This window comes from Amborella trichopoda, chromosome 2 (assembly GCF_054954075.1).
Source record: "Amborella trichopoda isolate Santa Cruz 75 chromosome 2, AtrichopodaSantaCruz75HAP2 v2.0, whole genome shotgun sequence".
Classification (NCBI taxonomy): domain Eukaryota; kingdom Viridiplantae; phylum Streptophyta; class Magnoliopsida; order Amborellales; family Amborellaceae; genus Amborella; species Amborella trichopoda.
In genome coordinates this window covers 5,862,817-5,885,258 of record NC_142337.1, presented here as the reverse complement: position 1 = coordinate 5,885,258, position 22,442 = coordinate 5,862,817, and the positions used below count along the sequence as shown (strand labels likewise).

Below are 22,442 nucleotides of genomic sequence, written 5' to 3'. Positions count from 1 at the left end.
AACAAATCCTCTCTACCATCCATTTCGCCCTAAAATAAGTGTTTTACTATTTTCTTAGTTTCAAATTTTATTGTTAGCGTTCAAAATTGATTTTAAAGCCATCATGGAGATTTTTTTATCCTGAAATTGTTAGATGAAGATTTAAAGCCCAGGTCCTGTAGAAACTTCCTTCTATGATATTGAGAACCTTTTTCAGGCGGGATTTTGAGGTGCGGCTTTACCATATGAAACATTAATACACTGTCAAAAGGGTGTGTGGGTTACATAAGGTTGCAACCTTAAACAATCAAAGGAGCACCTCTATAATAAGAGCACCTCTATAATAAGAAGTAATTTTCGTGTAAAAAACTTTTAGGATTTCCCAATAATCCATTTTTATCTTTAATGATAAAATTTTAAACTAAAAAAATTGTTCAAATCAAGAACATATATAAATAAATGAAAATCTTAAAAATGGACGGTCCATATAATGTCTTGTAAAATGCGTTATTTTTGAGACTCGAAATTATTTTTCCCAAATTCATACATCTCAATGTCGAGATGATCAATTAGAGGTTTTTCAACATCAAAACACCGATGGATTTTTGAGGTGCAGCATAATTTTACATTTTAAGGTTGCAACCCTATATAAACCTTTTCCCTGTCAAAATCCTTACGTCCGACGCCATGTTATTACTCAAAAGGGATAGCAAAGTTACATCCTTGAGCATTACAAAAAATGGACGCGCATATCATATGTAAAAGAATTGCACAAACATACACTTTGACGTATTCTTCCCGTTGCTTGATACGTGTTCTATTGCTCTTTCTTCTTTTTGTTGGGTTTTTCTAGTCCCATCTTCTATTGAGTAGTTTTGAGATGGTCAGATCACCCGCTCCAAACCCTTCCATGACAGCCCTTGCCGAACGGAACTCTGCTCGAGCCGTGAAGCTGCAAAAGATATACACTTAGCATTTTAAGAAACTGAAGAAAAAGCTGGAAGTTAAGAATATAAAGCACTTTTAGTCTTAGATATCCTAGTGAGTGCGATGTCCTTGGCTTCGATTCCAAGCAAAATTTTTACTGCAATATCAAATGGTTTTCTTCTTCATCGATTTTTGGATTCTTTCAAAGAGGTTCGGTTTTGTCATGGTTCATTTAGAAAACATATTTGTAAGGGCAGTTTGCGCATCCTATCCGCACTACTTGTATAATAGAGCCATTGCTGTCAATACATTATACATTCACTTTTCTCCTTCAGTTTATCCAATCTAACTTGATCTCAAAGCCTCAATCATGTTCAATCTCAAATCATAGAATGATGAATGGTTTCAGTAGAATCAACCCGTTTTAATGTTCACAGATTTTTGGAGTGTTCAAAGAGTTCAATTTTCTCGTCATTTAGATTAATTTCTTATTCTTGAAAAACTAAAATTTTGATTTTGTCAGAGAAAATCCTCTAACTTCATTTGCCATTAGCTTCCAGTTTACTGCAATCTTGGATGCTCAACATATACGCTAAAGTATGAACAGTAGGCTAATCATGAAATGTCAAAACAATGCTGCCAGTGGAAGATAAGGGATTAACAACATTTCTTGCAAATGCAAAATCATGAAAGGATTAAGAAACTGAAAATTTTGATGTAGCAAAATCAAAGTACCATGGTTTCCAAATCTGCCGTATCTGAAAATAATCATAATATGGAAAAGAAAAATATCTAAAAGTTAGCAGAAATTATAGAATTGGAATGTAGATTTCCAGTAGACCATGGAAATGCATAGTCCGCTGGATTTATCACCATCCAATTCAATAATGGAAAGTCATGGAAAGAAGATGGGATCCACCATTTGGGGTCTCTTGTACTCCAGTGGGCACTCCATCACCATTCATCATTTCATTGGATGATGATGACCCCAACAGAGTACACCCAGTCCAACAGAACATAGCACATTTTCCCTAGAGAAAGTCGGCATTTGAATTCAGCCATAAAATCAACTGATTTTGTAGGGCATAATAGTACAAGATCATATTGTACTTTCATATCACATACATTGGTTGACATGTTCCTTTACCACAGTGAAGCACAACTTTCTTGTAAAATAGAAGACATCTAGTCTGGATGTGAGATTTGATGTATATAATTTCACTTAACATAAATTTTGTCATTCAAAAGAATAATGCATCTGTTTTTCACGTAAGTTCTCTTTTATGTCATTGCTAATGGCTACTGCATGTGGATTCTAAAAGGCCCCTTATCTAAGTACAATTCTTGCATATCCATTTCAAGTTCTTGTAGGGTTCAATGATCAGTAAAATAATACGTCTTACCAACATCCACTATGAATAATGCTGTCAAAGAGACATAACCCACCTGCTTCGAAGAACCAAACAAGGCATGCCTATCCTTTCAGCTGCAAGTGCTCCAGATTGGCTTCCTGCTATGAGTATGCAATTGGGTACAGGCAAGCCAGCATATTCTGCACCAGCTCGCAATGTAGCCACAACCTTCTCTAGACTACATAAAGATAAATTATCGGCAAAATCACGTAGATCATTAAATTACAATAGTATTTCAAATACGAAAAAATATTAATTGGAAAAATCATAGAGATCGCCAAAACATGAAGAAGATTTGATCAGACATTTCAGATGAAGTGGTATCGATCTCCACACTCAGTTTCAGCTTTGAGGAGACCTCCTCAGCAATCCTTTGCTTCTCAGCAGATGCTGTTTCAAGAATAAGCAACCTAATGAGTTTTCCTTAAGGAGAATATCAGAACATTTCTCTTTTCTATATAAATAAAGATTGCATTCATAAAAAGAATTTCAATACCCTTGAATGGAATAATTTGGTAATATTTAAGCATGGTGAGATGATGTACCTGCTTTTCTAGCCTCTTTGGCTAGTTGCTCATCCAAGCTAGCTGATACTCCTTTGCCAAATACAAATTGACCATAGAAGCTCTTTTCTACCCCTTCATTCCCAACTATCTTTATCTTTGAAAGTCTTTCAAGGCCCAGCTTATCAATGACAGACCTAAATATTAAGAGCAACTTTGTTTCTAATTATAAGAATAAATGCAGGTTCATACATGTCATCTCTCGTCACTCTTTCTCCAATTCACATAAAATTTCGGCGTTCCCAGCAAAATGAACATATCATTGAACATATGGTAATGAAAATATAGCTACAAAGGCAAGATATTAAAGTCCCCAATCCATGGTGATATACTGGCACATGAGAAAATCTTTTCAAACGAGGCTTTTGTTTTGGCATAATACAATGCTAGTGGCTAAAACTACTGTAACATTTGCCAATGTCTAGATTTTGTTTGGTTGGATGCGTGACATATTTAAAAGAAGACCATGATTGATAATAATTGTGAAGAAACTTATTTCTTCAAACACACCTCAGTGCATGAGAATGAAAATCTATGGAAGTAAATAGACCTGGCCATCTTATCCCCATTTTTGCTGTATGCTGTGAGTATGACCACTGGAATATCCTCCTTTAGGGCGTCATCAATGAAACTATACAAACACACAATATAAATAAGCAATAGATAGTGAGAAAGCAACTACATTGAACAGAAAATGTGCGATGCAGGCTATCCTCATCAATGAATATCAATATATCCGAAAACCAATAGTAAACCACAAGAAAGTTTACTTAGTCATACTAATCACCTTAGCTAATGAAACGTCAACACACAAAGAACACTCTACTAGCTAGTGGAAATTATAGGATAATCCCTCGATATGTTTGTTGAATATATCATATTTTAAAGGATATGATCATCCTATGTTCCCCATTCAATGGCCCGTAAATAGCTAGAACTATGTTAGGTATACCACACACCATGTTACTAAGCTTCCATAATAAGATTTCCAAAAATATATAAGAATCTATGTGGCCCAGTGGAATGTATGACTTTTCTAGGTAAGTAATTCTCACCTTTGAGCAAGAAACTTAGAACTGTGATAAGAAATTTCCAACAGGAAGACCTCCTAAATTGTAAATTTACAACAGAATACTTTATCCTATACGTTAATAGATGGAGAAAGTAAAAATACAAGACAAATTAGAAGTTAATGATTCAACTAAAAGTCAAAATTGAGTGATAAGAACGCTCACTTTTCAGCTCCAGGACGTAAAGGGATACTCCTGGTCATAACATACTCGTCCAAAGCCTTGCGCTGCCCACTCAAAAACAGTTGAACAGTTTGTTAACCATGGTATTTTAAATAGGGAAACGATAGCATAATCCAATGGACCATGGGAAAACCATAATACATTGGGTCCACTGTCCATTTGAGATGATGTACAGTGCAGAGAGAATGGGAGCCGGCCAATACAACATGATCCCTGGGTCCCTCTCTCTCCACTTACATCTGTGAAAATACCTTTTCCTGCAGAACACTCTTCAAGAATTGTTCTTTCTCATTAGTGGGTAGTGATGTCGGCCAACCAATCTGCCGAAATATAAGATAAAGATAAGTAATTTAGTGATGAATTAGGAGAATCTGAGCATGATATATGATATAATATTCACAGCAAGCCCAATGTGACTTCATTGAACAATTGATCCCTGACCCAACCAAAAAAAAGAAAGAAAGAAAGAAAAGAAAGATAAAGAATCTAAGGTCATGCTAACCAAGTCAGCACCCCAGAAGCCCAAATCTGTTTGCCCTCTAAATTATTTTTTTCTTTAACGTCACGAGCATGTTATTTTGAAGGGCCACGGTCCATGGCTTGCTTGAAGAATGCGAAGACCCAAAAGAACCAAATGAAGACTTCAAGCTGTACAACTTTGGGGCATGGAGAGGCAGATAACTACTAAGAGTGTCAAGCACAACATATTTGTATCTATGTGATTTCCAGTATCTATGTGATTTCCATCTTATTTCCTTTTTTCCCATGCAATTCTTATAAGCCTGCAACTGCCATCTGCAGGTGATATTAATGGGTGGTACCATGTCAAAGAAGAGAGAGGGAGAGAGGGAAAGATGAAAAGAAAAGGGAGAGATGAAGAGAGAGTGACTTGAGAGTCAATTATCCTCACACATCTCAAATCTTCTTTTTTATAACAATGAAATAAGAAAATGGCAATACTGCCATGCAAACCATAAATAGGACTAACAGGTCCTAGTAACTGAAATAGAAATTAACAGGGAGCAAGGGGGCTCATATGCATATGATTGTATCAGTCGATCATCTTTGAATCAATCAATATTCCTTCATATGTAGGAAACCTCTCTCATTATTGCGGCGTCCTCATCTTCATTCTCTTGGAAGTGAGAACGAACTTGCTCTTTATGCTTCTCTGTGCATACTTAGGTCAATGCATGCTATAGCATACATTTTAAGTCTGTTCCCTTATATCTTTGCAGCAATTATTGTTTGTGAATGCCAGTTTATCTTCATGATTTGGACTTCTACACTAATTTCCACTTGGTAAGTCTGCATCTCCTCAAATGCAATGCATACAAAATATAACAAGGTATGCTGAATTTGCAAATGGTGATGAAAAAATTTGCTGGGAACTTACATGGATATGAGTTAAATAGGAGCGATTACTTCTGTTACAATGCGTTCTATTTCTTACAACCATATTACTTATTATAATAATAGTACAAATTTAACAAGACTTAATAAAAAAGAAAATAAAAACTCCAGAAAAGACCGATATTTTCCAGACATCTACCTGTCTCTCCACCTCTGAAGCATTTAACGCTGGAACTTATCAGAATCAGTATACATAAAAAAAGTTAGAATAATTCGACTAGTATAAGTTCTCGTCAAACAGAGAACAATAACAAACAGATCTGATTCCCGTCAAGCTTTCAAGTCACTAAAATACTTTGCAAATTATGCATTGAACATTACTTGACATTACACAATAAGATATCACGAAATTTTTTCCTACATAATTATGAACCCTAATGCAAAAGAGATGATGTTAATTTACCCTGTCAAAAAATATAACTAGCATCCTTTCCTCATCACCAACTGCTTTCCTGCGACATGGTCATAATATGAACAGAAACCTTCACATACCCTAAAACTAAATTCAAAGATGTAACCCATATTAAGAGAAACCCACGAACTCAAACCATGTAGGGAGATGCATATAAAGCTCCCTACAAGTTTCTTTACAATACTTTCCATAAATTATAATGGAAATAAAGAATCAGTTCTCACCTTGCAAGGTCTAGATAAATGGGATCTGTCCAATCTGCACAATCCAGTCCTAGTTTTTGGAAAGCTTTTAACAATCAAAACAAAAACTCAGCATGATTGTGGTTAACCATATGCTAAACACTCCATCCTCCAAGTACTAACAGAAAAATGTAGAGTGCATGCACTTATATGACAATGCTTTTCCAAGAACTTGTCATGAATTACTTACAAAAGTTTTTGAAAAGTTGTAAGCTTTCACAGGACACAACCCTGTTAAAAAATTTTGTATATTAAAGCATTGATAAGCCGAGCATTCAGCAAAGGACAAACATCCGACAGTAAATCGTACCTACATTGAAGGCATGGCGATTGCCAGCACGATATACATCCACAAGGACCCTGAAGAGAAACCAGACTGTTAGGAGTACAAACTTGAAACTAATAACTAAAAAAATACTTCAAAGTGCAACGCATGATGCAATTTTTTTTTCTTGCGTATTTTTATAGAAGATGAAAAACAAAGTTATGGGACCCTTGGACACTCAACAGGTCAAAACAGACCTTAAGCATAAGTCATATCGTTGTGATTAATAACAAATACAGTCTTGCAAGCCCAGGAACTAATTTGACAGACATGTTCAGTTAGTGGAGTTGCCAAAAGGCATCCCTTAGATTGTTAAAAGCATCAGCATGATTTCCTACCACCGCAATCTAATTTGGAGGACACAAGTTTGTTTACAACTTATTTAGGGTGTAGGTGAGGTTCCAAACCCCACCCACAAAGTAACATTTAGTGATTTCCCTTCGAAGGGAATTTAGGCAGTCGAGTAGATCACTTTTTTGCATGAACAAATCACTTTCCTCTATAAAGTAAGTATTACTATGTAAATATATATGCAATGCTTGGCTCAATGAAAGCATAATCAAGGGTCTTGCGGGAACCTTGTGCTTAGCTTCTTCACAGGCCTATCCCTCTATTGGTCCATTACGAGGTTATGGTCATCATTGCAAAAGGCCAAGCAAATTGGCACTCCTGACGAGTAGCACATGCAAGTGACTGAGGATGCAAATATGTCCATATTCTCTTACTTTGATTACAACACCATCACCCTTTGCTTGAACGTCTCACATACGAATCTTACCTTACTGAGATCCAGTATCCAAATAGTTAAAATCAGCGGGGTTTCAATTCGCAGATGTAAGGGAATGATGATGCCATGCGACTACGTGTACTGGCCTGTTCTTGAGCAGCCTTTGTCCCAGGGAATAGATACCTTGACTCCTAACATTGGCAACTATATCCAGACTCTCGGGACTCCTAACAGTGTCATTGTTAGGTAACACATCTTGGGCAGGGACAAGCATCTTAGGCACAGATGCAAGGTTCTCTTAAACCTATCTCACCATGATGGTCGCCATCTTTGAAAGAGTAATCTACCATAATTAACAAAGTTCCATGCTAATGCATTGACTCGTTTATGCAGCAGGAGTTTGCCAGTAAGTTTGTAACAGAAAAAGGAGGGAACTAAAAGACATGGTTGCTTTAGGCCCTGAAACTCCAGATGAGGGTTTTGCTTCAGTTATCCCTTGCTGCAACTAGATTCTCGTCTATAAGTATATGTAGCGGTAGTTGTAATGGGAGATGGTGGATGGAAGAAAGGGGGGGGGGGGGGGGGGGGGGGGAGCGATTCGAAGGAAGTGAGAATATGCTAATCTAGTACATATGAGATGATCGGCTTAGTGCAATCAAAATCCAAGGTTCTCACTCCAACCTCGTTCTTCTTCACTAAACTCTACCTCTTCTAGCCCCATGTGAGGATATGGGAATCACTGACTCTCCAGTCTCACCATGATGGTCCTGAGCAATCGAGAATCCTAAACAAAGTTCCATGCTTCAATAATCACTCGTTTATGCATTAGGTCTGCATCTTCATCAGCAACAAGATGGTTTCAAAGATAGGGTCATATGGTGTGCTGAAACTCCGGAAGAAGATACTTCCCTGCTTATTACTTGTTGTAAATACATAATGCTAATGAATTTATATTAGTCTTCTTCTCATTAGGTTTTAAGAGGGAAAAATAGTCATTGAACTTGACTGTAAATCCCCAGTTAAGGGCCAATGAGAATGGCTGCATAGCATGGGTGCAGGAGATGGCTATCCTCTTGGTGAAGTGCAAATCATGGATGACTTCCATTGTGAATCGGATGAGTTTTCCACTTACTAAACAATAAGTGTCAACTCCCCCAAAGAGATCCATAACATGATCGATAATGATCACATCATTACTGTCTCTTGGTGCACAATGAATGAGAACCCAGTTGCAACATGGGATCAGTGGGTAAAACCTTCATCTGGTACTCTAGGGCCTAAGGCAACCATGTTTTTGAACTCCCTCTTGTTATTGAAAAAGACAAAGACCCGATGCATAAATGACTCATTGCATTATAATGGAACACTATTGGGCATTCTAGGTTGCTTCTGTTTCAAAGAAGCGGGCCATCATAATGAGCTAGGATCAAGAAAACCTTGCTTTTGTACTCGAGGTGTTTGTCTTGGCCCAAGATGTGCTACCCACCAATGGTATTGTTTAGACTCTAGAGTGCTAAGAATCCATTATTTGCCACAACTAGGAAAAGGCTGGTGTGCACAATCATGACATAAACTTACATCTACCAATTGGAACACCAATAATTTCAATGTGGGTACATGATCTCAGTATAATAATGTTCATGTATGAGACATATGGACATATTTGTGTACTCAGTCACCTGCATCTACCACGTACTAAGATTACCAAATATGCCCATATGTACATATTTGCGTACTCAATCCCTGCATCTGCTACATGCTAAGATTACCAAATCAAACCATATCCTCTTATTGGGACAAGTGGAGGTAGAGGTTGGCGAAAGCACTGTTGAAGCTCGAATATCATATTTTGATTGCATCAGTCGGCCATCACATAAAGTCATATATTTAAGTGAACAGATTACTTTTTTCGACAAAACAAATATTAGCATCGCAAATGCCCATGAGAAGGAGACATTAAAATCTCCCCATGGATATCAATGTAAGGAAATACATAATCAAGCCTACCTGAAAGAGGTCCTCCCTTAGAGTACCAACAAACAGCAGTAAACTACAGAGCATATCGGGCTCATAAGTAGCCAGTGTCTCCTCATAGTGAACGGCATTTGGCAAAAAGTAGAGTGTACTAAAAGAAAAACCCATCAAAGTTTTCTCCTTTTAAATCAACTTGCAACAAATTGTAACTGGAAGATGAACAACATCACATTATACGATCGGGAAAAAGAAAGAAAGAAGAAGAAATATTGTTTATGATAATTCTTCCTCCATATCATTTTGCTAAAAGTTATGATCCTTTGTAAAGTAATGGATTCTACTACACATTTAGTCACAAGCACAGACCAGAAATACAATTATCAGTAGTAGAAAAAAACAAATGTGCAGGCCTTTAGGCAAAATACTAATTCAAATACGGCCAGCTAAATAAGCTAAATGCCCAAAAAGAGGTCCAGGGGGGCTAGAGAGAGAGAGAGAGAGAGAGAGAGAGAGAGAGAGAGTCCCTACCCAGAAAGCTAAGATAAAAAATCAAATATATCTTTATTTAGTACTTTTTACTATAAATACAAAGTTAACCATTTCCTCAAAAAATAATTCAAATATAGAAATAGAAGCTAATGAGTGTACCAGTTGAAACCTAGAGAGAAAGCCAAAGCACCCATAGATCAAATTTGTAACAGACCCAGTTGCCACTTGCCATGAAAGAAAACACCACGAGGCAAAAAAACCAAGGTAGAGAGAGAGAGGCGATAAAAACTTACCCTTCTACTTCAAGGAGAACTGCAATTTGTCGCTGAGGAGTGTTATCACGAAGAGTAGAGTGAGTCTTCGCACAAAGACTCTTTCTGCTGGTTTGAGAGAAGTGTTTAAGAGAGATGAATTGCTGGGCACCACCGCAATGACACTGGCTCAAAGAGGACACTTTATGAGGAGAGAGAAAGGATTCAGAGATAGAATTGTTTTTTAGGAAAGCCTGTTTCATTGGAGGCTTGGAACAGGAAGCCATTTCCATTGTTGGTGCTTTCTCTCTCTACTTCAAAGAAGAAGGGGAATGTGAGGCCAAGCCTTGTCTCTCCACATTTTCTGGAAATAAAGGCCTTCATGAAAAAAATAAAGCTATACCTCAAATCCTAATATGGAAAGCAGTCTTCCACCTCATTGTCCTAATATGGAAAGCATTCTTTGGCAATGAAAGTATATGAAATCGCTCTAAAATCAATTTTCAATATCTTCGATAAAATTTGAAATTTAAAGTATTATATAGATCTTGTAGAATTTGTAAACACTTATTTTTAATGTAAAATGGATGATCTAAATAATTTATTATAATATACATTATTTTTAGAGTTTGAAATCCTAATTTTTTTTTTTGACAACCATAATGCTAACATCAAGATGATCGATGCAAAGGTTTTCCAATACTTTGTTGAATTATGAGGCGAGGATTTACTTATATCGATAGGGATGCAAGCCTGTTAAACTGTTTTTCTTTATCTTTTGTATCACAATTATTTCTATTCATTAAATGTTAAATTGAATAGCTCGGGGTGGGTTTCGAGAATTTTTTTTTGAAATTTTGTGTCTATTCAATGACACTCTTACGATCACTCATTTGGAAATTTAAGGGACAAAAATGATTGTGACCTCTATTACAAAAAAATAAAAAGTATTTTTGTAGATAATCCCATTAAGTAATGGCGATGTTTGCAATGAAAGTGTTTGGTTTTAAGAAGTATATATGTTTTAGGGGATTGTATATAAACCAAATCATTTACTTTTTTTTATAAGTAGGTCATAATTATTTTTAACCATTAATGTCAAATTGGATGCTCTTAGTGTGTAATACACTTTTTTAAAAATTTGAGTCTAGGCAATGACACGTTCATAACGACCTGGTTTAAAATCTTATGTGAATAGTCTCTTTATATATTATTTTTATTTTTTATTTGAACAAGGTTTCTATGAGTTTGCCCACTCATATGTACATATATTTCCCGTGTTCAAAATTCATAAAGATGGCTTTTTTATTTATATTTCTAAGGATGCATGATCTATACCAAGATGATCATGAATATAAAACAATAAATTTTTTAAAATCTTACATATGTATTTTTGGGGGATTTTTTTCACCATCTATGTAGTATTTTGGTTAGATGCATTATCTACAACGTCCATTCAAGAGATGGAAGTTTGTGAGTCAGCGGCTCTTGCACCCGCGAACTCATGTAACACTTCTCCTTTTATTTTTGTTAAGCCAAAAGATGTAAAGCGCACATTCAAATGGTGCCTTGTGGTTTTAATACTATAAATCTTTGTAAGAGCCTTAAAGTATATTTTTATTTTTAATTATAAAATTTAAAGTTTCAAAAATAGTATAGATTGAGCAAATCGATGAAAATTTGAAAATCTTGAAAACTGGCGGTCCAAGAACGGGTCATAATATGCACTATTTCCAAAACTTGATATCTATTTTTTCTCATATCCATGTATCTTGATGTCTAGATGATCAATTTGAGTATATTTGAGCATCAAAACAACCTCTTTTAGTGAAATTTTTGAGGTGGGCTCTAATTTGATAGTTTAGATCCGCAGCCCGATATAAACCTTTTTCAAATATATTATATGCTTCTGTCTATTTTCGCCAATTAAAACCTAGGATTAATTTTAAGATCCCAAATTTTGGAAATATAACATCTTAAATCATAATTAACCTCAATAAAAAATATTCTAACTGCACCATCTATGTACTTGAAAAGAAACAATGTCCTTGGAGACCATCCTATTTTAGAGAGTAAGTTCCAAGTGTTAGAAAATTCAAAATTTAATTTTTTTTTTCTAATCATCTAGTGATTTTTAGGTCATTCTCAAAATATCCGATTCAAAAAATCTTCCAATAAATCTTTTAACTGCACAGTCTTTAATTAAAGTCTGGAGAAAATAAAGAAGCCTCAATGTATAAAGGATCCGGTTTCTATGCAGTCAAGCCCGCATATGTAGAAATGCATACCACTTAATAAATATTTTTTTGAGATAGATTTTAAGACTTAATTTTTAAGGGCATGTAATCTCTAACATAGAGATCATGAATATGACAAAATTTAAATTTTTTTAAGACTTAATTTTCATGACTTGACAAACAAAAATTTCTTTTTTATATTTTTATTTTATTTTTCATGCACACATCTTAAGAATTTTCATCATTGCAACAACATTTTCCAATAGGTTTTTGAGGCACATGATATGAGGTTGATACTTTTCATAAACTTTTTCGATAAAAAAGTACGCAACCATTTAGAAACAAGTAAGCTTTTTGTGCTTCCCTTACAACATAGAAGTTCTATCCTCCCCTTATCCAATCGTCCATTTTGAAGGGCGGGCTAAGATTGCCTCAATCACAATGTCACATCTCTATACTATTTTATTTTTAATTTTTTTCTATAAACTATTTTGACACCAAATTTTGAACGTCCATTCTTCTATTAAACTCTCACTAGCGAAAAATATATAATTTTTTTTTTTCATTAAAATAACATAACCAAAATACCCCTGAAATTTTCAAGGGGTATTTTGGTTATTGTATTTTATCAAAAATTATTTTTAATATTTTTTATAGGTGCGACCCAATTAAAAGATGACACATACCAAATTTCATATATTATACAATTTGTATAAAAAAACTAAAAATAAAATACTTTGAGACATCGGATCTAAGATCAAATGGTGAGTGGCTCTCTTAATCAAAACTGGACGACTTGATGGTAAGGAAAGGATAGAAGCTCTATACTGTAGGGGAAGCGCAAAAGCCTTTCCCTTTAGAAACATGCAATAGGGAGGAATTATTTTTTTAAAAATGCCTCTAGTGTTTTCTTTAAATTTTAAAGAAATGACGAATAAAGGTTAACATAGAAGGTGGATTATTTATACAACTCTCCCTCTCTTGAAAAAAAAAAAATTATTAAATTACTCGATAAACAATTAAACAGATTGCCTGTATCTTTCATTTAATTTTAAAATACCCATAAAGAAATAAACAGTCTAGAGTTGGAATAGTTACAAAGCAAGATGATAAATAAATGATAAATAGTTCATCTCTTAAGAGTATTTTTATAATTTTTTCAAAAAAACGACAAAAAATACAAGTGGTCGTTTATCATGCAGCTCTCTCCCTCTCAATTAATGATAGTTAGGATCGAACTTTGGTCCAAGAAGATCCATGTTGAATCGCTCAATTCAAATCCGACCACCAAATTTGGGGGACAAAGACATCATTTGAAAAATAGCGCGGTTTGTGTAGAGCTGAGGCTCTAAACAATCAATGTAAAATAGTGTTGAGAAATGTAGTTTCAATACTGGAAATATTTGTGATAGCCTTAAAATATATTTTCATCTTTAATTATAAAATTTAAAGCTTCAAAAAAGTGTAGATCTAACATATCTATGAAAGCTTGAAAAAAATGCGTTACAAGATACACTATTTTCAAAACTAGAAATCTATCTTTGTTTTTTCATCCCCATGCATCTTGATATCGAGATAATCAATTTTGGAATCAAAACAACCTCTTCTAGTGAAAATTTTGAGCTGGGCTCTAATTTGATTGTTTAGAGCCTCGGCTCTTTGAAAAATAGAAAACTAGGAGTAGGATTGGCAATTGGCCAGGCGGCCCAGCCTATATGGCCCTAGAAAGCTAGGGCCTGGGGCATAAGATATGGGCCAATGCCAGTCCAAGGCCAGGGCCGCAACAGGGCGGGCCCAGCCCGGCCCTTTTCTCCTTACTTATGTTCTCTTTTTTCCTTGTATTTCTTTTTTTGCCTGGCCACGCAAGGCTTAAGGCTGCCCAGGCAAGGCAAGGGCTGCCCTGGGCCAAGGCCGAGCTGGCTGAGGGCCGGTCCTGTTGGGAATTAGGGCTAGGCCCTATTTGGATTAGGGCCAGGGCTGGGCCGTCCAAAGCCTGTCCCATTGCCGCCCCTAACTAGGAGAATACCATGGTTCTCAAATCGGAAGCGTCCCCGACCGGTGCCGCCGAATTCCAATCAGATACGTATGTCGTCTAATCAAACATCTAACGACATCTCCCAAGTTTTCAAATCAAAGGAATCCGTCCAAGTACATTTTCCACCTAGGGGAGCAATGAACATGAACACAGAGCTCCTCTCAAATATTAGTACCAACCTAAGCCCAATCAGAACGCATTTAGGCTATGTTTTGAGATGCTTCAGATCATATTTAAGCCCATTCATATCCATCTAAATAGTTTGAAACTCTGGTATGAGATGGGTCAGATGTTATTTAAGCCCATTCAAACCCACCTCAAGGGTTTAAGCTCCTATTTGAGAGGGATCAGAAGAAGCCCACTCAAGACCATTGAAAATTTTAAATGGTACTCCACCATTTAAATGGCTTACACTTGATTTAACATGGGGAAAACCCATTTGGATGTGTCTTGTAACCATTTCAATTTTACCAATATTTTGCTCTTGAGCAAAAACCTTGTTTGAAGTTCAAAATGGTTTCAACCACAATTTAAATACATCTTGAGACAATTCTCCATTTTACCAATAATCTTTACATGAACACGAGCCCTGCTTGAAGTGGTGGAATCGATGCCGGTCCCTGACCACTATTTCGCGGTCAAAAGCTCTCGACATGAGTTTTGCAGCACTGTGGCAATCGCCACATATTCGTAAGTTCTTCACTATTCGAATTGGGGTTGGATGGTTTGTGCTTAAAAGCCCAAAGGCCATTGCAATCTTCTCACTGTGTTTATAAAGAGCGGCTTCCTTTTCCTCCTCATCAATGTCCAATGAAACTTGAGAGGTGTCTGGTTTATAGCCCTGCAATCTCAATCTTCTCTCTATCTCATCCAACATAGAGTTTATCTCTCTAGCTTGAGGGTGCTCCATATCCCCTGCTACAAACTCATGAACAACACCATTTGCTTCAATTGAACTACATCCAGGCACCCTTTCCACTCCCAATTGCTTCATCTTTTCTCTCACCCCTATAACATCCTTCCATCTACCTAAGTTAGCATACAAATTAGACATTAGTACATGGCTCCCTATGTGATGAGGCTCTAACTGTATGATCTCCCTCCAAGCCTTCTCTCCCATCACAACCTCTCCATAAGACTTGCAAGCACCAAGAAGAGCACCCCATGTGGCCACATCAGGCTTTACAGGCATAATAGAGATGACCTTCCATGCCTCTTCCAGAAAACCCACTCGCCCAAGAAGATCAACCATACAACCATAGTGCTTGACATTAGGCTCTATATTGTACACAAGTTTCATAGACTCAAAATGGTGTCGTCCCTCTTCTACTAGGCCTGCGTGCCTACAAGCACTCAAGACACCAACAAATGTTATCTCGTTTGGGGCCACGCCAGACTCTTTCATGAGTGAGAAGAATTTGAAACACTTGTCAATCCACCCATTTACGGCTAACCCGACTATAATTGCGTTCCAAGTCGAGACACTTCTTTCTTTAACCGTATCGAAGACCTCTAGAGCACTCTCAATACAGCCACACTTTGCATACATGTCTATAATGGAAGTCCCTAACATCCCTATTATAGACATCTTATTCTTTCTTGCATAAGCATGCACCCATTTTCCTTGGTCTATAGCACACATATGAGCACAAGTTGAGGCCACACTCACTAGAGTGGCCTCATCGAGAGCAACGTTTCCCTCGAGTTGCAACTCTCTAAAGAGCGCTAGTGCCTCTTGATACTGGCCTTGTTGGACATAACCCGAGATCATGGTGCCCCAAGAGACCTCATCTCTCTCCACCATGGCATCAAATAACCTTTTAGCCTCATCTAAGGCGCCACACTTAACATACCCTGAAATCAATGCATTCCAAGATACAGAGTCTAAGTGGGTGCCACCATCAAAGACCACACGTGATGCCTCGATACACCCACATTTTGCATAGAAATGAATCAAAGTGTTCCCGAGGCTAACATAACATTCAAAACCAACCTTAATCACTTGCCCATGAATTGATTCGCCTTCCCTAAGGTCCTCTAAGCTTGCACAAGCAGATAGTACACTAACTAGAACAATCTCATCGATACCAATTCCTTCACCACCCATATCACGAAAAAGCTTTAGAGCCTCAATAAACTTCTCATTTTGTTCGTAGCAAGATATCATGGCACCCCAAGAAACTAAATCCCTCTCATACATCCTATCAAAGAATCGACGAGCCTCTGAGACCCTACCACACCTACTAGATAGAGAAATCATTGAATTCCAAGAAATCACACTCCTTTGAGGCATTCGATGGAAAAAAGAAACTGCCTCCCTCAAGGACCCCCACGCCGTGTACCCACCCAACATCGAATTCCACGAGACCAAATCCCTGTGAAAAATTTCATCAAACGCTTGTCGCGCATCTCCTAATGAGCCCAACACCGAGTACATACTGACCAAATTATTCTGTACATACAAATCCAAAGAAAACCCAGTTTTTACAACATGGGTGTGGACCTCTTGGCCTTCTTTAGGTGAGATCCTGATGGAACAAGCCTGAATGACAATGGGCAAAGTGTAATTATCGATTTCGACAGATTTTTGCAACATGAGGGTGTAGAGAGAGAGAGCTTCTTTGGGGTGGTGAGCTTGGTTGTAAATTTTCATCATGGTGTTATAAATATAAGAATTGGGGTGTTTTATGTGATCAAAGAGGGCTCTAGTGTAGGTAAGAGTGGGTGTTGGGTGTGAGTTACAACAATGGCGAAGGAGGAGAGAGGAAGCAAATGTGTCATTGATGAGAGAGGAAGTGAGCATTTGAGAGTGGATTTGGTGGAGTTGATGAAGAGTGAGACTGGAGTGGAGGTGGGTTTGGAGGGTGGAGATGGTTATGGATAGACGTTGGGTTGTATGAGAAAGCAAGTTGGCTTTTGCCATGCAAATGAACAGTTAGAATGAGAGGATTTTGAGTGCAAAAAGACTATGGGAATTCACTCACTTGCGTCACTTTTGGCTTCCATGGCATCCCTTTTTCCCTGCACGTTTTCGCCCCTCTATTTCTAGATCCATTTATTAAAAAATCGCAATAGAATGTGCTTGAGATTAGAGCCGGAAATGGGTTGGGTTGGGTATGGGTCAATCCCGACCTGGGTCTAAGTTAGACCAAGAACTTACTCGACTGATCAGGTCCACAGGGTTGGTTCGACTCGTGGGTTTTATGTTATCTTATACTTGTATATATTGGGTTGGGTCCCGACCCAACCTGATACGGTAGACCCGGACCCCGACCAACTAGGCTCGGGTCTAGGTGAAGTGGACCCAGACCCTACCTCTCAGTTTATTGTCTGTGTTTAGACTTAGACCCAGTCGATCAGGACCCCAGGCCGAACGCATTTCCCACCCCTTGCGAAGGTCAAAAAAAAAACTCGCCCTTTATCCCTTGGTTCATGATTTAAACCAAGTAACAAAACACCTGCCCTTTATCCCTTTTTATGACAACTAAATAAGAGGACACGATCAATCCAAAATCAGCCTTAAAACAATCGGCGTTTTATGATAATAGATCTCATTTTGTATTTTATAGGGCTGGCGATGATCTGGGCCTGGCCCTAGCCCAACTCTAGTCACCACAGGGCCGGCTCAAGCTTGGCCTAGCCCTAACCTCTATCAGGCCAGAGTAGGCTAGATAAAAAAAAGAAAAAGAAAAAGTAAAAACAAAAGGAGGGCCCGACCGAACTGGGCTAGCTCTGGCACAATTGATAATACCCTAGAAGAAATGATCAAAGCACCACCACCAGATTGGACCTCTAGGGTTTTGGGAGATGTCTGGGTCAAGTTTGGGTGTGTGATGCGGTACACATCGTTAAGCCAAGTGGACCTAGCGATGCGATACGTGTTGCTGATAGCTTTGAGCCCCAATTGTTTCGAAAATTTTGGCATCTTTAGGTGGTATTATTTTGGGTTTTTTGGGACTTTCTGGAAGGATTTTTGAGTTGGCTTTGATCATATAAAAATAATGAAAGTTTAATTCACTCCTAAATGAAAGAAAGACCTATGTTATCTTTTGCCGGGGAAATACAATTTTTTTTTTTTAAATAATAATCACCCCTTATAATTTTGGCAATAAGATCACTCACATATGACCTTATTGCAAACAATTAAAATTCCAAAAATAAAGAACACATCAATAAAATAAATCTCAACTACTTGATGCCATTCATACAACCTAATACTTTCCTTGAGAATATAAAATAAAAGAACAAACAAATAAAAGAAAAGATGCCGGAGATTACCTCAACCGGGCTTTTTACACCCCACACTGAGTCACTACATCCAATGGCGCAGGATCAGAGGTCTAGCTTCAATCTCGAACCGAGAAAACTAATTTCGGTCAAACTAAGTAATCACCCTTAAATCTCTACAAAACCCTAACTCCAAAATAATTGGGCTCAAACCCTAATTTTCCCAACCCTTAGATTAGATCATGAGAGAGAGAGTCCCTATGTTGGGGCGTGCCCCTTAGGGTATTTTTAGGAGAGAGAGAGTAGAGAGAGAAAATCAAAAAATAGAGAGAGAGGGATGTGGCCCCCAAGGAAGAGAGAGAGTTTATAGGAGAGAGAGGTTATGAGAGAGAGAGGTGTATATAGATGGGAGGAGAGCACCCCTATTTATAGTGAAATTTAGGTATAGGGTTTTCCATAATTTGCCTTTTTCTTGAGATTGAATATGGACCGTTGATCAAAGAGATTTGTGGGGTAAGAGATCTGAGTCATCCATTCTATAGATGAGTCATCAAAATTGTAGAAGGTGCATGAACCATTATCTTGCTTTCCTTAAACCATTTTTCCTATCAGTATATTTGAATAAGTTAAATCTATTAAAATATCATGCATTCCATAAAATTGCATAATCCATCCCATATTTTTCATAAGAGTATTTCAATAATATCAAGTTAAGATATTCCTTCAATAATAAAGATAAGATATGGTCAATATTTCCCAAACAATATTTGACCATATGCTTACAAGATAAACTTTCCAAAAATTACAAAACTTGATATCAAAGTAATAACAAAGGGAGCAATGGGTGGGGCGTGCCACCCATATGTGGCATATGTGGGCCCCCACCCATTTGCCACATGGTAGGCTCATGTGCACTATGGGCCCCAATGAAAATTTTATAAATATTTTTTTAAAAAAATTTATTTAAACATTATTTGAATTTTATATAATTTGTAAAATCAATAACTTCATATTTATAATTCCAAAAATCATAAATAAAATATTGAAAGATTCATAAAAATTTAAATAATAAATCTAAAATAATTTTTATAATAAAATGAACACAATTAAATTAATATGATGAGAAGTTGATCCATATGGTTCAAGAATTCTATCAACGATCACGAGGTACTCCACCTTCAACTGTGGATTACAGACCATACTTGCTTTATCGAACTGACCCAGTGTTTTCCATGACCCACAGTCCAAGCAGGGGCTCATTAGTGGGTCACCAAAGTCTGGTCAATGAGCCAAGGAATTGCAATCCCAGTCTGTGGATTATAGGTCCTCCCCTAGAGACAAGTCAAGGTTACCACGACTTGATGCGACCAAAGCTCTATGGCGCATAGGGTATCTCTCGCACATGCATACGCTTCACCCAAAGGTGGATATCTGGCTTTCCCGAACGATCTATCTATATGCATGCCGTGTGATGAATCATGAATGAGGTTTTGGTCCTCATCTCTGTGGGCCTACTGTCACACATAAGGGTCACACAGTCTCTTGGCTCACTCATCTAGGCATAAGCTCCGACCTCATCAAGGGCTAACCCAAAAACCCTTATCGGTTTATTTTTTATGTTCAGATACCTTGGGTTTTCCAACCGACTGGCTTAGATCGTCAAGCACAGTTCGATATTAACAAACATCATTTGCTTAGTATGATCCTCGAGGGACCACACTCCCACTAAGTTTATATTCCACTATAATAAATGTTTTTCATTACACATTCATAAGACCTTTAAAGGCCATATAAACAAAACATCTCCCACTTGGCCTTTGAAGGCCTTACATTCTCTCTTCCCCATCTCTCTCACGTGTCTTACAGAAACATTAGGGACAACTTCCTTAGTCAGAGCGTCTGCAATAATCAAATTTGTAGATATGCAGCTGATCTCAATCTCTTTCAATCTCACCTCATTTCTCAGGTGATAGAAGTATGACTTGATATGCTTGGATATCTTGTGAAAACGAGGTGCCTTAAAGACACAAATAGCCGCCGTGTTGTCGCAGAAAATTCGCACAATCTCACAACGTACAGGATAAGAAACTTCTTAATTTATACAACCTCCTTGGTTGCTAGACAGCATGCCACATACTCGGATCCCATGGTGGACAAAGCCACAATATATTGTTTATTTGCCTTCCAAGAAAATACACCCGCTCCAATTATAAACATATGCCCAGATGTAGACTTCACATCATCTGGATCCGTGGGATAACTTGCATCTGAATATCCCTCTATTGCTATTTTAGTTCCCTCCTTATATGTGAGTGCATAGTTCATGGTCCATTTTAAATATCTGAGAATTATTTTTACTGCTTTCCAATGCTTCTCTCCTGGATTGCTTTAGAAACGGCTCACTAGACTCATGACGAATGATAAGTTAGGCCTTGTTCCTGTCATGATGTACATAAGGGACCTAACTGCGCTCTTGTATGACACTCTCTCCATGGCTCTTATATCCATGTATTCGGTATGACACATTTTATTTCTAAGCTTCGTCTTTCTGTCAATTGGGGTTGACATGGGCTTACACATATTCATATCAAACTTTTCTAGTATCCTCTTACAGTGGGTTGCCTGGGAAAGTTGGATAGTCTTCCTGTTTCTTATTATCTTAATGCCCAACATATATGAAGTTTCTCTAAGATCCTTCATGTCGAAGTGTTGTGCAAGAAAATTTTTCGTCTCTACTACTAGGGCAATTGAGCTACTAACAATTAACATATCATCTACATATAACGATATAAATACCACATTACTCCCACTGAGCTTTTGATATATGCAATAATCCTCATTGTTTGTAGAGAATCCTGCAAGAGCAAGGGTCTCTTGGAATTTTAAGTACCACTATCGCGCTGCTTGTTTCAGGCCATAAAGGGATTTGTTAAGTTTGCATACTAGGTTCTCTATTCCTTTCTCCTCAAATCCCTCAGATTGGGTCATGTAAATTTCTTTTTCTAAATCCCCATTTAGAAAGACTGTTTTGACATCCATTTGATGAACCTTAAAGTCAAAATGGGCTGCTATAGTGTCACACCCCAAGAATTTACAATACAGATATTCCTGAGATGTGACTGTCAAAACATATATACATCTCTTGATAGGACAAATTTACATTGGTGAGTTCTTACAAAGTAACAAAAGAAAGCTAACACAATAACAATATCTTCCAAGGTTGATCTTGACTAGCACTCAAAATGAATCCGCAGTTATCCTGAAAAAAATGTTTACCATACTTTGATGAGTTTGGCTACTCAGTAAGTGATCATCATAATCCTAAAAATAATCATGGCTGAAAGATATCAATATTTTCAAAAAGGAAATCTATTAACAGAAATGCATCAACAGTTTCACTTTCAATAAATGCATAATTAAGTATAATCCGAATAATTGAAATGCATATAACACTTTAACGGCAGTGCATAATTCAAAGGATTTCACAAAATACCCGATTGGCGTCCCAAGTATGTCACCTATACACCCCATCAACGTCCTGATGGGTCCACTAAATCCCTATCGACGTCCCAGATATGTCCACTTAATCCCTGCAGGTCCACTTGTACCTCACCGGCGTACCGGATAGGTCCACTTATACCTCACCGGCGAACCCGATGAGTCCACTTGCATACTTAAATTATTTCTAAATCTCTTTAAATATTCGAAAGCAGCAAATATCATGTACTGAGCATATCACTGAAATCATAATGTGAATTTCACTGACACCATTAATAACAATCACTTTTGATAACATTTCAACCAATCAAATATTTTGGGCTCAAATTTAGAAAGGTAGCAGTTCGTAAAGACATTCTAGCATAATTGCCAATCTAATATGTATAGAAAAACTCTTATAGAAATTCAAGAATACGGAATTATCACAATTTATGGGAAGTTAATTTGCAAATAAACATTTCACAACAATGCTATAATC

The 22,442-nt window shown here is 37.2% G+C and overlaps 3 protein-coding genes across 3 annotated transcripts; all 3 read right to left on the bottom strand.

Annotated features, from left to right (window-relative positions):
- Window positions 1-634: 634 nt before the first annotated feature.
- LOC18443114 (Haloacid dehalogenase-like hydrolase (HAD) superfamily protein) lies at window positions 635-6,238 on the bottom strand. Its single transcript, XM_006853313.4, has 9 exons — window positions 6,184-6,238; window positions 5,951-5,999; window positions 4,386-4,454; window positions 4,117-4,178; window positions 3,432-3,512; window positions 2,864-3,018; window positions 2,624-2,708; window positions 2,353-2,496; window positions 635-931 (listed from the first exon to the last, which is right to left on the bottom strand). Exons 2-9 carry the CDS (start codon window positions 5,972-5,974, stop codon window positions 829-831), a joined length of 723 nt encoding a protein of 240 aa, XP_006853375.3. The 5' UTR covers window positions 5,975-5,999; window positions 6,184-6,238; the 3' UTR covers window positions 635-828.
- On the bottom strand, window positions 6,181-10,447 carry LOC148783056 (uncharacterized). The gene is made up of 4 exons (XM_088857588.1): window positions 10,010-10,447; window positions 6,512-6,561; window positions 6,392-6,432; window positions 6,181-6,247 (listed from the first exon to the last, which is right to left on the bottom strand). Exons 1-4 carry the CDS (start codon window positions 10,258-10,260, stop codon window positions 6,233-6,235), a joined length of 357 nt encoding a protein of 118 aa, XP_088713714.1. The 5' UTR covers window positions 10,261-10,447; the 3' UTR covers window positions 6,181-6,232.
- Window positions 10,448-14,704: 4,257 nt separating this feature from the next.
- On the bottom strand, window positions 14,705-17,670 carry LOC105421325 (pentatricopeptide repeat-containing protein At3g62890). The gene has a single exon (XM_011628320.3). It carries the CDS (start codon window positions 17,160-17,162, stop codon window positions 14,799-14,801), a length of 2,364 nt encoding a protein of 787 aa, XP_011626622.2. The 5' UTR covers window positions 17,163-17,670; the 3' UTR covers window positions 14,705-14,798.
- Between the last annotated feature and the right edge of the window lie 4,772 nt (window positions 17,671-22,442).